Below are 21,574 nucleotides of genomic sequence, written 5' to 3' on the forward strand. Positions count from 1 at the left end.
AAAAATTCTAATGTTCACCGGCTTCTCTCTCCGCCCTCTACGGCCGGATATTTGACAAATTTACATATCCGTCGCGTAGTTTGTCATAGCAGCTAGCTCATATATAATGGCACCTACTACGACCACCATGACACAACATCTTCGCCATGCAAATACTATTGGCGAAGATGTTGTGTCCGTTGACATTGACCTTATTTGGCCATTTGAAAATATTGACGGTCTTCATCGTGACCATTTCCGCGACACGGCTTACGAGATATTCTTCACCGCATGTCGGTCATCACCGGGGTTTGGCAGTAGGACGGCTATCTCGTATCATAATCCGTCTGAAGGAGGAGATGGAAGCGGGTCCAGGGTTGGATCTACCAGCCCCGGATCACCGGTGAAGCCATCTGGGGTAGGGATGGCCGTGACTAGCAAGGTGAAAACCGCGCTAGGGTTGAAGATGTTGAAACGGTCACGTTCACGAAGAGCTAGCTCTTATGGAGGCAACCCCTCGTCCCCTGGGGGCGGTGCTAGCCCCAAGGTGGGATTCACCGTGCCCCATTCGAGGGCACGGAGACCGATGACGTCGGCCGAGATTATGAGGCGGCAAATGAGGGTGTCGGAGCAAAGTGATAGTAGGCTACGTAAAACTCTCATGAGAACTCTTGTTGGACAAGTACGTACATTATGTCTATTTTGCATGTTTAATGTCTTTTTGCATGCATTTTAAAAAAACACACACACACACACAAAAAAAAAAAAAGGAAAATGACTACGTTGTAGAGCTCAATCGGTATGTTCGGTACGAAGGGAAATATTTTACTCCATACCGAACACACCCTTAGTATACCTAATTTTTTTCTCAATCAAATAGGTTCATATAAATTATAACATATATTACTCGGACTTTTCAAAAATGTCATTGAGTGTATGTAGGAACCTCTAAAAGTAGTGCATTGTTTTAGGGTTTGATAATAAGGATACGACAATATTTTTGGAGAGTCTGATCAATATAGATTATACGGATGGAGTACAGAGTACTAGTCCATAGCTATGTCGTTCAGACTCTTCAAAAATGTTGCTACACCTGTATCGGAACCTCAAAAAATACACTATTGTTGGAGAATCGAGCACACAATTAGCGACATTTTTAAAGAGTTCGAGCAATACAGGCTCATATATAAGACCTTTTCTATGTGGATGAGTTCAAGAATTGAAGACTATGACAAACTGAACAAATATTTGTGAAATTTTGTACAGATGGGGAGAAGAGCAGAGACAATAATCTTACCATTAGAGCTATTACGCCATCTTAAACCATCCGAATTCAACGATTCTCACGAATACCATCAATGGCAAAAACGTCAGTTTGGAATCCTTGAAGCAGGCCTTCTCCTTTACCCTTCACTACCAGTAGAAAAATCAAACACATCCGCTAAACGCTTCAGAGAGATCATAAGATCAGCTGAAACGAAAGCCATCGACACTGGCAAGAATTCGGAGACAATGAGAGCACTTTGCAATTCAGTAGTGTCCTTAGCCTGGAGAACAAGTGATGGTTCAGCAACTGATATTTGTCATTGGGCTGATGGATTCCCTTTAAATATCCACATTTATACTGCTCTGTTATCCTCTGTTTTCGACTTAAAAGACGATACAATGGTTCTTGATGAAGTCGACGAGCTTCTTGAATTGATGAAAAAAACATGGGTGATTTTGGGTGTCAACAAGTCAATTCATAACTTGTGTTTCACTTGGGTGTTATTCGAGCAGTACATCGTCACTGGCCAGGTTGAGCCTGATCTTTTAGGCGCAGCGATGATCATGTTGAGTACTGAAGTTGCTACTGATGCTAAGAAAGTTGATATGGAGCCTTTTTATGTTAAGATGTTGGCAAATGTGTTGATATCGATGAGGGAATGGTCGGAGAAAAGATTGGTTAACTATCATGATAGTTTCAATAGGGGGAGTGCTGGATTGTTGGAGAATAATCTTCCTTTATTCTTCGCGGCGATGAAGATATTAGAGGAAGATGTTCCAGGATATACATCTGATGTTTTTGAGAAAAGGGATGAACTCGCAGAGGATGATTCAGATGGAAATAAAGTTTGTTACTTTATTCGTTCGTCCATGAGGGATGCATTTGCTAAGGTTAGTATTCTGGATTTAAGTTATATATACTGACAATATAAAGAGTTTCTACACTATGATTAGTGTATTTCAATCCTCATTATAACATGTCACATTCCTTAGTTTCTATTTTCCTTGAAGTTGAGTCATAGATGTTAAACTTTAGTATTTTAGCCTTTCTTTCAACCTATGTTGCTTGGACTCTTTAAAAATATTCTCGGGTGTTTGTCGAATCCTTCAAAAGCTATGCACTTTTAGAGGATCCGAAAGAGGCGTGGAAGTATTTTTGGAGGGTTTGAGCAACATAGCTTTCATCCCTTTCAGTTTTTTTTTTTTATATCTGTGGTGTCTAGGCCATCTTGCACGCACCTCGACCAACTCCAAGGATACCTGCCACCTCCCACTAGCAATAGATACCAGATAACTCTGTTCACCAAGGCTAGGACAGATGAATAGAAATCACCTAATGTTTTTTTTGTCTCTGTTGGGATTTGGATTTATTTATTTTCAGGTTTCTTTGATGTAACACTATTTTTCTTTTTTGATGTGTAAAATAGATATTGGAAGAAATGAGCATAGATGGAGCAAGTTTTGAATTGGAAGAAGTGAGTCAGACACTAATTAAGTTAGCCGATGAAACTGAAGAATTAGCAACTAAGGAGAAGGAAACTTTCAGCCCTGTACTCAAGAAGTGGCATCCTATTGCAGCAGGAGTAGCAGCTGTGGCATTACATTCTTGCTATGGAACTTTGTTGAAGCAATATCTCACGGGCGCGACTTTGCTCACAAAACAGACAGTTTCAGTATTGCAGAAGGCTGGAAAACTCGAAAAAGTATTAATCCAAATGGTCGTGGAGGATTCGGATGAATGTGAGGATGGAGGCAAAGACACATTGTCAGAGATGATTCCTTATGAAACTGATTCAATCATAATGAATCTTCTGAGAAAATGGATTCAAGAAAGGTTGAAGAAAGGAAAGGAGATTATTATGAGGGCAAAAGAAACTGAAGTAAGTCTTTTTCTGTTAGGGGCGCGGTCCCCTTGGCTTCTTCGTGTGTTTACTTCTTTATGTTTTGAATTTACTTAGTGAAAATCCTGGTTCCGACACTGTAGTAAACTTTGATATGCAGACATGGAATCCAAAATCCAAAAGTGAGCCATATGCACAATCAGCAGTTGATCTAATGAGACATGCCAAGGAAGCTGTGGACAATTTCTTTGAAATCCCAATGGCCATGTCAGAGGACTTAGTAGAGGATCTTGCTGTTGGCTTTGAGCATCTGTTCAAGGAATATGTTACCTTTGTCACATCATGTGGTAAGAACACAATTCCTAAAACTCACTTCATTTCATACCTCAAGACCGAGGCAACGCCATATTTTTTAGTTTATGAGTTTTGAATAAGTACATAATAAATGAAACGTTTTAATGAATATACAAAGTTTGAGCCAAAGTTACTAGGTTCTGCTAAACTCGTAACTATAGTGCTCAAATAGTTAATCTGTTCTTTTGTCTTTGGTTCCTTTTATAGGGTCAAAGCAAAGCTACATTCCTACACTTCCTCCTCTAACAAGATGTAGCCAAGATTCAAGGTTTTCCAAACTGTGGAAATTTGCTGTTTGCAGTGTAGGAGCAGATGAACAAAACCATCATATAGCAGATGAAGGCAATCATCCCCGCCTTTCAACGAGCCGAGGGACACAACGCCTATATATAAGGCTAAACACTTTGCATTACTTTCTTCTACAACTCCATTCCCTTGATAAAACTCTATCAATCTCCTCGAAAACTGTCCCTACTCCAAGAAGTCGTCACAGCAAGAATAGACAGATAGGGAGCTACTCCTACTTTGATCACACACGTTCAGCCATCCAAGTAGCTGTACAACATGTATCAGAAGTTGCTGCTTATCGTCTCATTTTCTTCGATTCTCACTGTGTATTCTACGGCAACCTCTATATCAGGGACGTTGAGAGCACACGTATACAACCAGCATTAAGGGCACTCAAGCAAAACCTCACTCTTTTATGCGCGATCCTCACTGACAAGGCTCAGCCATTGGCCTTAAAAGAAGTGATGAAGGCTTCATTCGAGGCCTACCTCATGGTTCTACTAGCCGGAGGAAGCAAAAGACTCTTTTCGAGAGCTGATCATCAGATAATAGAAGAGGACTTTGAGAGCCTAAAGAGGGTGTTCTGTACTTGTGGTGAAGGATTGGTAGTAGAGGATGTTGTGGACACAGAAGCTGAGACGGTCGAGGGGGTGATAGCTTTAATGGGACAATCAACTGAGCAATTGGTTGAAGATTTCAGCATTGTGGCATGTGAAGCTAGTGGAATGGGAGTTGTGGGATCAGGACAGAAACTACCTATGCCTCCAACAACAGGAAGATGGAATAGAGCAGATCCCAATACAATCTTGAGGGTAGTTTGTCATAGAAATGACAAAGTTGCTAATCACTTCTTGAAGAAAACATTTCAATTAGCAAAAAGGAGGCCATATTAGAGAACACATGCCAACATATCATAAAAAAAATATCACATGTACAAAAAAAATAACAGGAAAGGTAAAGAAAACGGAAGGAAGACGGATTTTTACAGAGAATCTGCTATAAGATTGATTCATTTGAAGGATTTCAAAGGATGGATGATAAGTTAAAAAGCCCTGAGTCACTTGAGAGAGCAGTATACTATTTTTTCTTCTTCTTTTCCTCATTCGACTAGGCATTATCAGTACTTTACTCTACGTGGTGGAACACGCTAATGTAAAATACTTCTGCTATCTTCTGTATGTCTTGAGAGATCATTATTTTGACCACATATTATTGTATATAGTGAATATTATTATATTAGCATACGAGTTGGAGACGAAATTTCTAGAGAAAATAGACCATAAAATTCTACTCAGATTATGAACTATTTCATTTAGAGATATCAGCTATGAAATTGAAAATGCTGTTCAATAAGACAAGCATGGCTTTGCATATCTCGTAACAACTATATTTAACTGATTATCATTACAATCGTGTGAAAATCATAACAAAGAGAAAGGAGGTGCACAAAACTATTGCCCCGTATAGCTATATTGCTCGGATTCTCAAAATATACTGGTGCATCAGTGTCAGATCCTCCAAAAATGCAAAATATTCGGATGATCCGACTGTGAGGCTGCATTTTCGGAGGATCTGACATGGGTGCAGCGGCATTTATGGAGGAACCGAGCCATAGACAATATAGTACACTACCTAGCTATAAAACAGAAAAGAAGTTTGGAGCAAAATATATATGTTAGTTAAAATCCTATGTAGAACCATTCACCTGTGTGTTGGTTGAAGCTTCTTGGCTATTAGTTACCCGATGTGTCGATTCGATCTCCAATTCTTGCCTTAGCACAGACAGTGAATCAGAGACTTCAGCTTTGTATTCATAAAACTTGCTCACAAACAGGAAAAAGAAGAAGTTCAATAAGTTGAGTATCGCGAAGAACGCGTAGTAATAGTCAAGATGAGATGCATTCAGGTTGTTTAATATCCATCCTCTATGATTCCCGTGCTTCTTGGTGATATGAGAAACTGTCGAAAGCAAGAAGCTGCTAATGAAACTCCCAACACCAAGACTAGTCATTGAATAAGAAGTTCCAAGACTCTTCATGCCTTCTGGTGCTTGATCATAAAAAAACTCAATCTTGGCTACTTCCAAGAATGCATCAGCAGTTCCCATAAGAATGAATTGAGGCAACAAAATAAAAATGGATAACGGTACTTGTTTACCATTTTCGACTAGTCCATGATCCCTTGCTACACTAAGCCTATACCTCTCAACGAACGATGCAACTAACATGATCACAATATGGAAAGCCATTCCAATTCCCATCCTCTGAAGTATGTTTACACCTCTTGGATTTTTCGTCAATCTTTTGGCAATTTTCATGAAGAAACGATCATATAACACAACGGAGACTAGCATCGATATTGTAACGAATCCACTTAGACTAGCTGGAGGGATGCTGAAACTACCAATGTTTCTCTGAAGAGTTGTGCCTTGTTTGACAAAAAGTGTGTTGATTTGAGCTAACATTGTACTTGGAATGAATGTAGCAATCAAAATTGGTATCATCCTTAGCATTTGCTTAGTCTCTTCTACTTGAGTAACTGAACATAACATCCATGGATTAGTTGTATCTACTTTAACACAAGCTTTGTTCAAAAACCTGCATCAAACATGAAAATCCGTCATATCCAATTTATATGACACTTTTTCCATATCGAGAAATCGTATTAAATTTCATTGAACTACACACTTTTTATGTATACTCTTCCATCACCATTAGTACTCCTATATCATATAAGCACGCTAAACTAATAACTTAAACTTCGTGTCAAGTAAAATACCAGTACTTGTTTATAGTAAGGGTAGGCTCTAAACAAATAAGATAAGTAACATATTGCTATTATTGGTTAAATTACACTATTTGTATAAAAGTGTTTTATGTATACTATTGGTGTATATAACTAGTCTGTTTGGTCAAGCTTCTAAAATCTGTTTATCTTAAAAAGTATTTTTCATTGGAAATGCTAGTACTCAAAAACATTCTCTTTTTTCCCCTAAATCTTGGTCAAACGACTCAACTTTCTAAAATAAACACTTTTGACTTCTCAGAAATTATGTATACCATTGGTGTATATAACTAATAGTCTATTTGGTCAAGCTTCTAAAATCTGCTTATCTTGAAAAGTATTTTTTACCAAAAATGCTAGTACTCAAAAACATTCTCCTTTTTTCCCTAAAGCTTGGCCAAACGACTCTGACTTTCTAAAATAAACACTTTTGACTTCCCAGAAATTTTGTCGAACAAGTATAATATGTACAAACCTCAAAGTAGGAGTGGAGTCAATTCTAACTTTTCCATTTTTGGTATATTCTCCCAAATCAAGTTCATAGAACTCTTTTGGGTCATTAGGGACTTTAATCTTCCATTTCCTTAATGAAGCAATAATGACTTTAGCCATTCTTGTAAATGGGCTTCCTCTGGGCTTTTTATGTCTATAAAAAGATGATCCAGCCAAAAATATCATTATAGATATAGCAAGGCCCAATGTTGGAAGCCCATATCCAAGTGACCAGCCCACATTGTCTTGAATGTAAACAAGCACAGTGTTAGCAAATAGTGTCCCTAGGAAAATGCTGAACATCCACCAATTGAAAAATGAAAGTTTTTGTGATTTTTCCCTATGGTGAAATTCGTCGAATTGATCGGCTCCGATCGTCGATATGTTGGGTTTCGTGCCACCCGTACCGACGGCTAAGGTGTAGAGTGCACCAAAGAACACAGCTAGTTGAAGTGTGGATGCTTTTTTGCAGTCAATTGAACTTGGATTGGAACAATGAGGAGGCTTTAGGCCATTGATTGATACTGCTAGTGTTAGTAGTGACATACCCTGTGACAATTTTTAATGACATTTGGTTAATTATGAAAAAAACGCGAATTTCTAATGGACGTTCCGATCAGTAAATATGGAATTGTCATTAGTACTAACATGCAATAACAATCAAGTTGACACAATTATCGATAGAAATACTACAATTTCGAGACACCAAACAAATTTCTTAGAACTGTAATAACATACATAATCCATTAGCATGCATATGACCAATCAATTAGCCCGTTTCAACATATCTCATAATGTGTTCTCAAGACAAGGTCAAACTGTATAGGATCGACCAATCATTGCTTTTCAGACTTGTCTAGGAATTTTTTTTCATCATACGTAAAATGATATTTTTCTCATTGTTTTATAATTTAGAAATCTTTGAGGTCAACTAGCTCAAGACTGAAACTTGGTAGATAATTATTGATTAATTTTATCATTTTTCATTTAAATATCAATTTTTTAATACTTATAATATATATCTAATTTTCACATCATGTGTTGCGCTAGCTTCCACCAAATGGTGGGGGGGATCTACTAGAACACGTTTTTAACCAACCAAATTAATTTGAACCAATTTTCTAGACAAGTACACCAACTTTGAACATAATTTAGAGGAAAAAGCAACTTGCAGAAGAAAACAAAGAAAAGGTATTTGTATATAGTGAAAAATTCAAGCAAAATTCCAAAAATAGACTCTCTAGAGTCAATAATATAGACTGAACTGACAAATCTTGCTCCCTTCGATTCAAAATAATTAATATTTTAAAATCGAGCTCATAAATTAAGAAATCTATTCTCTCTTAAAAAATAGAGAAGAATTTTGATTAAAATATCACCAGTTATAATTTTTTTCTTTTCAATTTGATATATAATTATCATGAGAATTAGAAATATGACAAGGACAAATTTGAGAAAAAAAAATATCTTCTTAATTTTATAAAATATTAATTATTTTGAATCGAGATCATCAATTATTTTAAATCGAAGGAAGTAAATACAAGAAAATATAATAGTGGTCCTATTATATCTTTGTTGTGACTTCAATATTATTTGTTTTATAATCTTTTTGGTAATCACGTCACATCAAGTTGTCAAGTAGAAAAATAAATAATTTCTGACATTTTCCTTACTTTTATACTATTTTAAATCAAATACATGAACATGACAATTCGTCCTAGGTCAATCTTTCATATTGATGACATATATATAAGATTAGAGTTTTTTCTTACCCAATAATTGGATATGAGTATTCTTACATTAAGTCAACAAGTTTGGTATAACAAAATTACAACACATTATTTTCTAACAAATTGAGGATCTATTTATTAACTCGGTCTATTTTAATCTGTTCTTATTCAAATAATCCGATCCTAGGCTTTAGTCATATACTTCTTCTGCCTCAAACTAAGTGTCATCTTAACAAAAGGAATATTTGAGTTTAGATACGTGTCCTTATTACTAGAAAATATGAAATTAGCTACGGAAATTATCAATACGTACCAAGAGATATATGCCACATGCAATCAAGAAAGTCCAATAACGTCCAAGATGAGCATCAGCAAAGTAGGCGCCCAATATAGGAGTCATCCATACAGTTCCAACCCAATTTGTGACATTATTTGATGATTTAACAGTTCCTTGATGCAATTTCTCTGTTAAATATATTACCAAGTTTGATGATATACCATAATATGCCATACGTTCGAAAACTTCATATACTGCAAATTCATCAAAAAAAAAAAAAAAAATTATATTGCCAATCATAATAATAAAGTCAAATAATTGAGGATGAAGTCATAGTAATAATTACGAGTTCGATTAAACTCAATAACATGATTTAAATATTATATTTGTGTTAAAAAAATAATATTTATTTTGTATAAATAATTTATTTAAATTCAACATGTAAAAAAAGTTATGGTATGATAAACTATAAATTTTAGTTGCGCCTTTAATAATAATTGATATACAATTATTGTTTATATAAATTTGTGCAGAAATTACTAGGTTCGTGTGAACTCGTAACTTTTAAGTTAGATTCTCGCTTGAGAATGAGCTCATCGGTCTTGGGCTATTCTAACTTAATTTTTTAATGATTTTTTATCTGTTATTTGGAATCTGCATTGGATTCACGCCGTGTAGGGATCCATACGTGAAAGCGCTTTTGACGAAGAATTTTTTTCCATATCCAAAATTCAAAACTGAAACCTCTTGTTAAGAGAGAAACAGCGTCATCCGCTGCACCACATTCAATGTTCTAACTTAGAGTATTATTTATGGTTGAGTTGGTTGCAACTAAGGGTCGGTTGAACTCAAAATAAATATTGGACAAAGGTATTAATTCAACTGCCAAAAGATTGATGGAGAAGTCAATGCATTTAATTTTCGATATGATCAAACGGACATTCATTTCTTTCTTCAATTTAAATAAAGTATATATTTTTAGATTATTAAAAAAAACTATATAATATGTATCTTTAAGATTATATAGTCCAAATTTTAAGAGCATTTTCTTTATTTAGATTATGGGTTCCACATAGTTACGTAGTATACTCATTGATAAAATGCAACTTCATGATTTTGTCACGCCAACTAATCAGAAGTGGATCTACAATTTCATTTATAAATTATGCAAAATTTAATAAATTTAACATAAACTTTATATTCATATTAAAAATAAATTGTTTTCTTGAGAACTTATAAATTTAACATTCTAACTCTGCTTCTACAATTGATCTACCAAATCAGTCTTAATTTACCGTATGAAATAAGTCCTAAATCTTATAATTTTGTTTTCCACCTGACGTCATGTCTGGTACGCAATTAAATTCCGATTAAATTCTAATTACGCAAGATTCATTTCTAAAGACAACAGTCGTAATAGAACTTTTTTTCATTCTAGCACTTAAAACTCAAAACATCTGATTAAGACCATCACCACCTATATTGGTATCGGACATAGATTTTACTATAGTAACTTGGGACATCTATATGCATTATTAGAGCATTACTATAAAAATAATTAAGCGACATAAATTTTATAGTTAAGCAAGCTAATTCTATTTAGTGACGAATTAACAACATATTTTTATTAGCTACGAATAAAATAACGATGAATTAGCGACTAAATTCATAAGGAAGGGAGTTTTAAAACGTGTGTGCATGTACTCTACTAGGATTTGTCTAAATATGATCTCCATTATCCATTTGGAAGTATCAAAGAATATATTTGGAGATAGTATTTGTTTTAGTAAAAGATATTTTGTATACTCTATTTATTTTTACTTTTTGACTAGTTTTTCAGCCGGTTGGTTAAATGTTGTTATCATTAGCTTTGAATATATTTAAAATCAAAACACAACAAGTTATAAAGATCAATATCTTATGATATTCTATACTTATAGCATTTTGAAATAAAATATTTGTCGTTTAGTATTTTTAACATAGATTAAAAGAAAAAATATATATATTTTACTTTTATATATTTTATTTTTTCTTAATGAAAATTATGACTTCGACCATTATTCTTTTTCTAGATGAGATTATGATTTTGGAACTCTACTTATATGATCGGACAAAGTCTAGCCACGTACTGAAACTGAGGAAAATGGTTAACTAGGGCCACGTTCCTAAAATATTAGGTACCAATTTATAAAAAAAAATTGTCTAAATTTATGTGATACAGAGTGTTATATTTTCTTGATTAGAAATAATTTAATTTCAAAATTTTGAAAAATGATTTATAATTGTATAAATGTTTGAGATTTTTCTTGAAACCACAAATTTTATAAGATTTTCCTTTTTCTGTGGAAACGAGAAATTTATCCATTTTAACCTCTTTAAAACAAATATATTCATATTACATTAAAGATTAGTCGAATGCACTAAGCTTCTGCTATTCACATACATTTAAGAAAAAAGGATTGATCAAGTGGAAAGAAGTAAGTGTAGAGGATGATTCCTACACTTAGAATGGTTTTCATGGAGATATGACATTAACATAACTCATGAACTTTTTCTCTTCTAGGCTTCAAAGAGTGTCGACTATATACAAACGCCTATTTGTGTGTCTACAACATCGAGGCGTAATATAATTTTTTGACGAAAGATATCTGATTGGCCACCCTATAATTTTTTGACGAAAGATATCTGACTGACCACCCTAAGCTATATGTGGCTATAGCACCACGAGGGGGGAGGGGGAGCTAATAAGATAACATACCAACAATGAAGGAACAAGCTTTCCATCCACCAGTATTGGATCTAAGTATAGGATTGCCTTTGAGATCCACAGTTCCATCTTTTGTGTATCCATCATCTTGTCCATTTTCATCCACATATTGAGAAGTTGTCATAATTGTAGAGAAATGGATAAAACCCCCTTTAGTCAAATGTTATGCTAAAACTTCAAAAAAAAATAAAAACATTATTGAGAAAGTATAGAAAGTTTGTTATCACTACTACCTTTATATAGACCACAACTTTTTCTCTATCTTGAGTCATTCAAGAGTTTAAGGTATACTTAAAAGGTCTCTGCCGGGATGAATAAAAAATCTTCACCCTTAATTAGAGATTTTAAATTTGACTTTTGAATTTAAATTAGATCCTGTTAGAACGTGTTTTTTTTCTTAAATGAATCTTATGTGACTAAAATTTAGATTAATTAATTATGATCAGTCTAATATGATTATCAAATACTAAAAAAAGTATAAAAGAATATTTATACAGTCGAACTATAAAAAAAGATAATTATAGATAAATCTCAATGATAAATAACTACTAACCTGATAGGATAATCAAATAAAAAAATTTAACTTAAATTCACTTTCAAATCAACCATATGCTTAATTTTGTCAGTACTATTTTTTGGGGGTGGGGGTGGGGGTGTGGGTACATAAATAACTAAGGAAACATGGATTGTGTTGATCATATGATATGATTTCAAAATATCATATATGATTCTAAGAGTCCGAGAAGAATATTGTGTTTTAATTAATTATGTAGAAATCACATTTTTAATATTAATATTGTGTAAGATATGATTTGATATAGTGTAACACATAATGCTATGCCTGTACCTATAAATGAGTCTCTAGTTTATTAATTATAAATAAGAAAATACAGAGTACTTCTTCAACTCTTTCAATTTGATTCTTGATTTATCAATAATTATCATATTGTACATGTATCAATAATTTTTTATTGAGAAAAGGGTCAAAAATATCCTTCAACTTTGGTTTATTAGTTCACTACACCCCTACAGTTAAAACAAAGTTATTTATACCCTCGTCGTCACTAAATTCACCATTTATACCCCTCAATTGACGGAAATCCCCAAATCGACTCAAATTAACCCAAATTTTTTTAAAAAAAAAACATCCCCATTTCAAATTCATACTCCGACCCATCTAAAAACCTAACCCAATAAACCTTTTTATCCATTCTTTCAAAAGAAGCCAAACAACTAGTATGGAATGTTCTAGGCAAATCTGTGAAGGATTCATCTGCTGAAATTTTTTTGTTGGAGTACAATGTTAGAGATGATCACATTGTTTCAAAGCAGAAGAAGGATTTTGAGAAGCCTAACATTAGTATGGCATGCAGCTTCTCATCATCAGTATCAAGGAGTCAGAATGCCTTTTGCACCTCCAACTGGTCACAACTACTTTCCTTCGTATGGCATGCCAGCTATTAATCCAGCGATATCACAGATCTAAGTTAAAGCAACGCATATGAATATTCATCTTTTTTTTCTTTTTTTTTTGCTTATATATGTATTAAATAAAATTGTCATAGATCTGAGTTTTTGGGTATTCGAGAAATTCCCCATTTCCATATTCATTTGACTCTTTTTTTCAGAGCATTAGAATGGAAAGCAATACTAGTCTAAGAAGGTTGATGTTTAATGATAAAATCGATACTGTTTGCTGATTTTCTTAGAGCAACAAACGAGAATCTTCTCCTTCTTCTTTCTCCCCTGTTCATTATTCGGGACGATCCCAGCAACAACAAAAGAAAACCCAGAAAATAAAAATACTCCGTCTCAAACCTTACATTTTCATTCAACACCATAACAATACAATAACTCCAGTTGAAAATTTTACATCTGCATCTAGGTTATTACTTGCGAAAAAGTAAAAGATTTATTAGTTCTTGAGTTTGTGGGGTTTGAGATCTTTTAAAAGAATGGGTAAGGAAAATGGGCTAAATGTTTATTGGGTTAGGTTTTTAGACGGGTCGGGCATTGGGTTTAAAATGGGGAATGGGTTTTTTTTTAAAATTTGGGTTAATTTGAGTCAATTTGGGAATTTTCGTCAATTGAGGGATATAAATGGTGAATTTAGTGACAGCGAGGGTATAAATAACTTTATTTTAACGGCAAGGGTATAGTCAACTAATAAACCAAATTTGAGGGTATTTTTGACCCTTTTTCCTTTTTTATTTAAGCAGTGGGATGAACGTCTATTTAGATTACCCTGAGAAAATGTGAGTCTCCATCAGGATTTTTCAATTCTCTAAATTCAAACCTGAAATATCTAATTTAGAATGAAAATCTTATTCATCTCATCATAATATAAAACGGTTCCTTTTATTATATTGAACTTCACGTTTGCATCAAAACATAATTAATTAGTAGCATAAAATAAGATTAAAACTGAAAGTTGTTCACTGTCTTATTACCCATAAATGCCAAGAATGGTCTTTGCAAGTTAAGTATAATTAAGAAAACATCTTTTTCTTCACTCTGCCATCCTTTAAACACAGAGAGACAAGGGAAAAAAATAGGTCTCGAGTTTCAGTTCTGTGTAGGGAATTTTCTTTACTGAGAGCGTCATCTTTGAATAAATCATGCAGTGCGCGATTTAGATTTAATTGGGGCTTTAATGTGAACTCTGGACACGGATGAGAAACAAAAAGAAGAGTTCTAAAAAAAAAACTATTTTCATCTAATGTCATATACTCATATTGAAATTCGACTAAATTTAAATTAACGCATTATAGAACTCATTTTTTAGGGAAATATCCAAAGCCTCTGATTAAGAATGAAGAGATTCTGACCATCACACCACAAATCTATAATGATAGCAAAAAAGAGTTGAATCAAGTACTCAGGGTCGGAGCCTAATAGGATCAAGTATTTCATTCGAATCTCTTTTATCAAAATATTATAGTATTCATACACGATTAAAATTATTTTATTTTATATATATAAGTACTATATATTAAACCTCTTTCAATTTTTTCGTATATTTATTTCTTCATATTTTAAGTTCTTTAATAAAACTTTTTGGCTCCGCCACTAAAATACTACTGCAATTGCCATGTTGACCATTCACTCATTTCTTTTGACTTTGTTGAGAGAAATTTCATATTTATAGAAGTGTTCTCATTTGATTTAACTTTCCCACCTAAGATTCTAAATTTTGGTGACCCACTGTTGATAAATTCCATATATAAAATCTTGTGCTAATTTTGACCTCCAGAAAATTCAACTGAATTACTGGAGCCATATTAAATTTTATTTTTCTAATGAGCCATATTAAAATTTTCAATTTTGTTTGATTATATAGACATTCTCCTTCTTTTATTTCATAATCCACTATCGTTCTGTAATTTTTAGAAGAAATTTAAATTAAATTAATAATAATATATTCAATATAATTTCATGGTAAGTAAATTTGTGAAGATTGTGATATACGTATAGCCCCTATTTTATAAAAATAGAAAGATTGTCTATGATAGATACTCGACTCAAATAAAATATTTCAAAACTGATTAAAAAAGGGATATCTAAATTAAATCCTACTTTGATTTTACAACCGCCAAGGATGGAAATCGAACCAAACTTTTATATAAATAATTAGTAGTTTTTTTAGGTAGATATTAGTGTTTGATTTGACTAAAATATTAAATTAAAGATTGAATTCTTTTTATAAGCACATTACTATATTATGGAAGAGTCTAGGAATGACTATCAATGGTCCAATAAGATCACTACTAATGTCCAATATATTTATAAAATATATAAGTGAGCCCCACCATCTTCCACTTAAATACTACATATTATATATTATTAATTACTATACTATAAATCACAACTAATATCCAATATATTTATCAAACTATATAAGTGGGCCCCACCACCTTCCACTTAAATACTACATATTATATATTAATTGCTATACTATAAATGACTTAAATACTCCATATTATCTATTACAATAATTAACAAGTATTTGACACTTTAAATTCTATCAATGCCATATAAATTAGGATAAAAAACCTAACATATAATATTTAAATATATTTAAAAATAATATAAGTAATACTATACATTACAATAATTAACAGCTTAATTATTTAAAACTTATATAAAAAATTTAATTGACTCTCTAAATTCTATTGGTACCACATAAAATGGATTATATAATAAACATATATTGTTTGAAATTGACGAAAAAGAAACAATAAATTACAATAATTAATAAAAAAAATAGTCCACTCAAAAAAATCTATCAATTAACAACATATATTGTTTGAAATTGACGAAAAAGAAACTATAAATTACAATAATTAACAAAATAAATCTCTCGACTCCAACAAATCTATCAATTAATGCCACATAAATTGGGACATGGCAAATAACATATATTATTAAAAAATTAGGTTCAAAATGTACTAAAAAATGCAATAATTAACAACTTAATATATTAAAGAGACATATAAAAAAGGGTTAATATTTGAAATTCTGCATCTGCCACATAAATTAGAACAAAGAGAGTAATAAATATTATTTTCAAAATTATGTTAAAAAAAAAAGTACTACAAATCACAATAGCTAACAATTTAAAATATTTTTAAAATCATATACAAATTTCAATAATTTCTCAAATTCCATAATATGACATAAATAAAAAAAAAGGTTATAAATCATAATAAATAGTACAATATTTAAACTACTTTAAAAGCATTATAAATTGTAATAAATAATACAACAATTTAAATTACTGAAAATTTAACTACTTAAAAATATTTTTTTAAATGTATTAAAATTTTGGTTAATTGTCAAAACTTTACATGTGCCACATAAATTGGAACATGGACAGTCACACATATTTTTTTAAAAAATTACATTAAAAGTATTCTATCAATTAACAACATATATTATTTGAAATTGGCGAAAAAGAAACTATAAATTACAATAATTAACAAAATAAATCTCTCGACTCTAACAAATCTATCAATTAATGCCACATAAATTGGGACATGGCAAATAACATATATTATTCAAAAATTAGGTTCAAAATGTACTATAAAATACAATAATTAACAACTTAATATATTAAAGAGACATATAAAAAAGGGTTAATATTTGAAATTCTGCATCTGTCACATAAATTAGAACAAATAGAGTAATAAATATTATTTTCAAAATTATGTTAAAAAAAAAGTATTACAAATCACAATAGCTAACAATTTAAAATATTTTTAAAATCATATAAAAATTTCAATAACTTCTCAAATTCCATAATATGACATAAATTTAAAAAAAAAGTGTTATAAATCATAATAAATAGTACAATATTTCAACTACTTTAAAAGTATTATAAATTGTAATAAATAATACAACAATTTAAATTACTGAAAATTTAACGACTTAAAAATATTTTTTTAAATGTATTAAAATTTTGGTTAATTGTCAAAACTTTACATGTGCCACATAAATTGGGACATGGACAGTCACAAATATTTTTAAAAAAAAATTACATTAAAAGTATTCTATCAATTAACAACATATATTGTTTGAAATTGACGGAAAAAAAAACTATAAATTACAATAATTAACAAAATAAATCTCTCTACTCCAACAAATCTATCAATTAATGCCACATAAATTGGGACATGGCAAATAACATATATTATTAAAAAATTAGGTTCAAAATGTACTATAAAATACAATAATTAAGAACTTAATATATTAAAGAAACATATAAAAAATGGTTAATATTTGAAATTCTGCGTGTGCCACATAAATTAGAACAAACAGAGTAATAAATATTATTTTCAAAATTATGTTAAAAAAAATACTACAAATCACAATAGCTAAAAATTTAAAATATTTTTAAAATCATATAAAAATTTCAATAACTTCTCAAATTTCATAATATGACATAAATTAAAATAAAAAAATAATATATATTGGGCCCGTGCTGGCACGGGGTCCTATATCTAGTTTCTTTACAATTAGTCTATATGCTAGGTGGCACTTGAATCTTCCTTTTTTTTTTAATTACTTTTTTTTTGCAGAATTTTCAACCTTGTTTTAATGGAATTATTATACAATAATTATGCTAATTTAATTTATTGCTACCAAACTTAGATGTCTAACTCTAACCCCACCTCCTCCTGCCAACAAGAAGAAAAACTAATAGAGAACGACTTGGTGTGTTCGGTGAGGAGAAAAATATTTTAAATTTTTTTTATGTTTGATGATCAGTCAAACTTTTTGAAAATTATTTTTATTAGGAAAATAAGTACTTAAAAGTAAATAAAATAATTTTCATAGTAGAAATAGAAAAAATAAGTTATACAAATGACACTATTTCCACCTTTTAACATGCCTAGTCTTCACTCTCACATTCATAGCGCACTCCCATCCTCACCACCCTACACACCCCTATCCCCTCCTCGACCCACTTTTCATAATATTTGTCTAAATTTTATATAAATGCTAATACTTTTTTACTTACATAACGAAACAAATTTTATATAAGTACTAATAATATTATTACTAAAAATTCATCAAATCAATCTGTGATTTGCTTATATTATTATTATTATTACTATTATTAATCTTTAATTTATACTATATATTTCTTCTAGTTACTAGTTTTCACTCAGAAACAAGACAACATAAATGTAGTTTTTCTATTAAAAAAAATGTCGTCGTATATACAAACTCAAAATTCAAATTTATCTTTATATTTTTATTTATTATTACATAAGTAGAGATTATGTATTATATATACAAATCCTATATTATATTATAAAAGGCAAGTTACCATTGTAATATTGAGTACGAGGATAGTTGTGATAGAGTGGTAAATACTCTCTTATTTTTAATCAGAAGTCTAGGGTTTAAAGTCCCTTTAAGTATGAAGTCGTCTCGCGGGAATCCGCAATATAAAACTTCTCTATGCGAATTCAAATTTAATTAAATTCACGTGGATACCAAATATCAGGTGGAAATTCAAACAAATATTGAGTACGATAGTAACCCTCAACGGAATAACCATATTATTTTGACTTTGGATATTTATCTAGTAATATCTCATTAATTAGACCAGCCATAGTCCAATTGAGTCTGTTATTTATTATTAGTAGAGCCTTGACATTTTATGCAATGGACTTTATTTCTGTTTGGACTCTTATCCATATTATTAAAAGAGCAACTTTCACATATAACAAACAAAAAAATCATATTTGTATGCTATAACAAAGTTTGCATAATTGTGCTCCATAGCAAACATATATATGTATAATTCGCTATACATATACAATTGAAAGCTATGTCTATTTCGCTATACATATATACAAAAAGAAGCAGTTGTATAATTCGTTGGATCCTCTTCAGATTTGTATAATTTCGCTGGCAGACCATTTGTATAAATTGTTGTTAGCCTCTCGTTGGCAGGAGAATATTTTTATTGTATAATTATAAGTGTATAGGACGAATATATATGTATTTGCATGTGTATATACAATTTTCTCTCGCTTTATACAAACAGAAACACAATTTATACAATTCTATTGTATAATACGAGAAAGAGAGAAAGACAAAAGAGAACTGGGCAGGTGAATATTTTTATGGTATAATTATAAGTGTATAGGACGAATAAATATGTATTTGCATGTGTATATACAATTTTCTCTCGCTTTATACAAACATAAACGCAATTTATACAATTTTGTTGTATAAAACGAGAAAGAGAGAAAGGTAAAAGAGAACTGGGCAGGGGAATATTTTTATTGTATAATTATAAGTGCATAGGACGAATATATATGTATTTGCATGTGTATATACAATTTTCTTTTGCTTTATACAAACAGAAACGCAATTTATACAATTCTGTTGTATAAAGCGAGAGAGGCGAGCACAGAGGAGCGAGCGAGAGAGGGAGAGTGACGAGCGAGAGTTTGAGGGAGAGAGGCGACTGACAAACAGTTTGCTACAGGACACAATTAAATCAAAGTGTAGTTATACCATTTAATTTGAATTAATAGTTTGCAATTATGTACAATTTTCCCTTATTAAAAAGGGATTTTTCATAATAGTACTATTTCTTTTTTAAAAATAAATTTTCACTTTTAAGATATAAAGAAAAGATTTGTCGGACAGTCCAAATTGACCTTGTTGGTTTAATTATTTTATTTCCACCTGATGTTCGATACTTACTTTGATTTTCGACTAATTCAAATTCTTATCGAATTTTTTATATTTTAAAAAATAAAATGCTCTCTATCATAGACAACTTCATATTTCCTTAGTTAGGGCCGTCTTAATCAAATTTAGTGTTTTCTAAAAGAAGCTTAAAATAATAATGATGCTCCGTAATAGACAAGTAATTAACCCTAAACTATGGCATGATTTCATATGTAATTTTTTTGTCTTTTTTTGGTTAATTTGGTGTAATATATGAAAGTAAAAAACACAAACAAATTAAATCCTAAACGTAATTTCTATCTCATTATTTTCAACAAGAAATTAATTAATTAATTAGTGTCTACTGTCTAGGTTCAAAGTTTCAACTATTCTCTTCCGTTTGCTTTTGCTTGTCCAACTTTAAACTTTATACACTCACTAAAAAATATTATTACTTAATATGAATAGTTTATCAAAATATCTTATTAGTTGATGTATAATCTTAGATCTAGAAAAATAATTTGAAGATTGAATAATTAATGTTAAAAATAAAATAATTGTTTTTAATATATTAAAAGTCACAAATAAAAGTGAACGAAGGAAAAAAAAATGCGGAAGCTTCTGAGAGTTGGGAAATTATTTACTTCCACCGTTTTCTTTTACTTTTCCATACTTTTAGAATTTTAAATATGTTCACTAGATCGCCAATTTTGGGAAATATATAACTTAATGATAAGGATAAAATAAAAAATAAAAAAAAGTAGAAAAAAATATTTTCAATATGCTTGAGCAGTAAAACAGAAAGTGCGGAGTATATAGGTGTATTTTTTTTATTATTATTATTATTATTTATTTATTTTTACTTTACAAAATAAATCTATTGGAAGTTGGAATTCATGAGTAACGGAACCAAAATAGAAATATTATATTTCATATATATATATACTAGATATGGAACCCGTGTCAGCACGGGGCCCAATATATGTTACTGTTTCTGTTTTAATTTATGTGGTACATATGAACTTTGAAGTTAATCAATTTTTTAGTATGTTTTTATATATTTTAAGTTGCTAATTATTTTTATTTAGAGTATGTTTTACGTAAATATATTATAAATCACAATAAATAACAAGTTAATTTTTAAAAAAAAACTTATAAAAAATCCATTGACTTTTGAAATTTCATTTGTATCACATAAATCAGGACAAAGCGAGTAATATATATGAAAATGACATAAAGCGTACTATAACTCACAATCATTAGCAACTTAAAATATCTATATATCTATATTTCTCCCAATTTATGTAGTATAGATGAAATTTTGAAAGTTAACAAAAACTTTTTAAATGTTTTTAAATATTTTAAGCTATTAATTATTATAATTTATAATACTTTTTACATAAAAAATTTATTTATATAAAGTATAAAAGAAATTTTTTTTTAAAAGGAAACATAAATGTTAGCAGGAGTCCAATCTATGTTAATTTCTATGTTTTAATTATTGTAATACCGATTGAATTTCGAGAGCCAACTAAATTTTTTTAAAGGATTTTTTTTTATAAATTTTAAGTTGTTAATTATTATAATTTATAATATTTTTATT

General features: G+C 30.7%; 2 protein-coding genes across 2 annotated transcripts in view; one reads left to right on the forward strand and one right to left on the reverse strand.

Annotated features, from left to right (window-relative positions):
• Window positions 1-4,692, forward strand: LOC125825606 (protein unc-13 homolog). Its single transcript, XM_049504931.1, has 5 exons — window positions 1-661; window positions 1,246-2,136; window positions 2,673-3,125; window positions 3,247-3,433; window positions 3,648-4,692. The coding sequence occupies exons 1-5, from the start codon at window positions 107-109 to the stop codon at window positions 4,619-4,621; spliced, it is 3,060 nt and encodes a 1,019-aa protein (XP_049360888.1). The 5' UTR covers window positions 1-106; the 3' UTR covers window positions 4,622-4,692.
• A 409-nt stretch (window positions 4,693-5,101) lies between these two features.
• The window catches only part of LOC125825616 (protein NRT1/ PTR FAMILY 5.2-like), a 58,747-nt gene continuing 42,274 nt past the window's right edge, over window positions 5,102-21,574 (reverse strand). The window contains exons 2-5 of the mRNA XM_049504939.1: window positions 11,770-11,924; window positions 9,048-9,265; window positions 6,988-7,553; window positions 5,102-6,325 (exon numbers count right to left, since the gene is read on the reverse strand). Coding sequence (XP_049360896.1) covers window positions 5,416-6,325; window positions 6,988-7,553; window positions 9,048-9,265; window positions 11,770-11,902 — 1,827 coding nt within the window. The 5' untranslated portion in view covers window positions 11,903-11,924 and the 3' untranslated portion in view covers window positions 5,102-5,415. The remainder of the gene's footprint in view (window positions 6,326-6,987; window positions 7,554-9,047; window positions 9,266-11,769; window positions 11,925-21,574) is intronic.

The sequence above is a fragment of the Solanum verrucosum genome, unplaced genomic scaffold (assembly GCF_900185275.1).
Source record: "Solanum verrucosum unplaced genomic scaffold, falcon-dt-bn FXZP01000298.1, whole genome shotgun sequence".
NCBI lineage: Eukaryota > Viridiplantae > Streptophyta > Magnoliopsida > Solanales > Solanaceae > Solanum > Solanum verrucosum.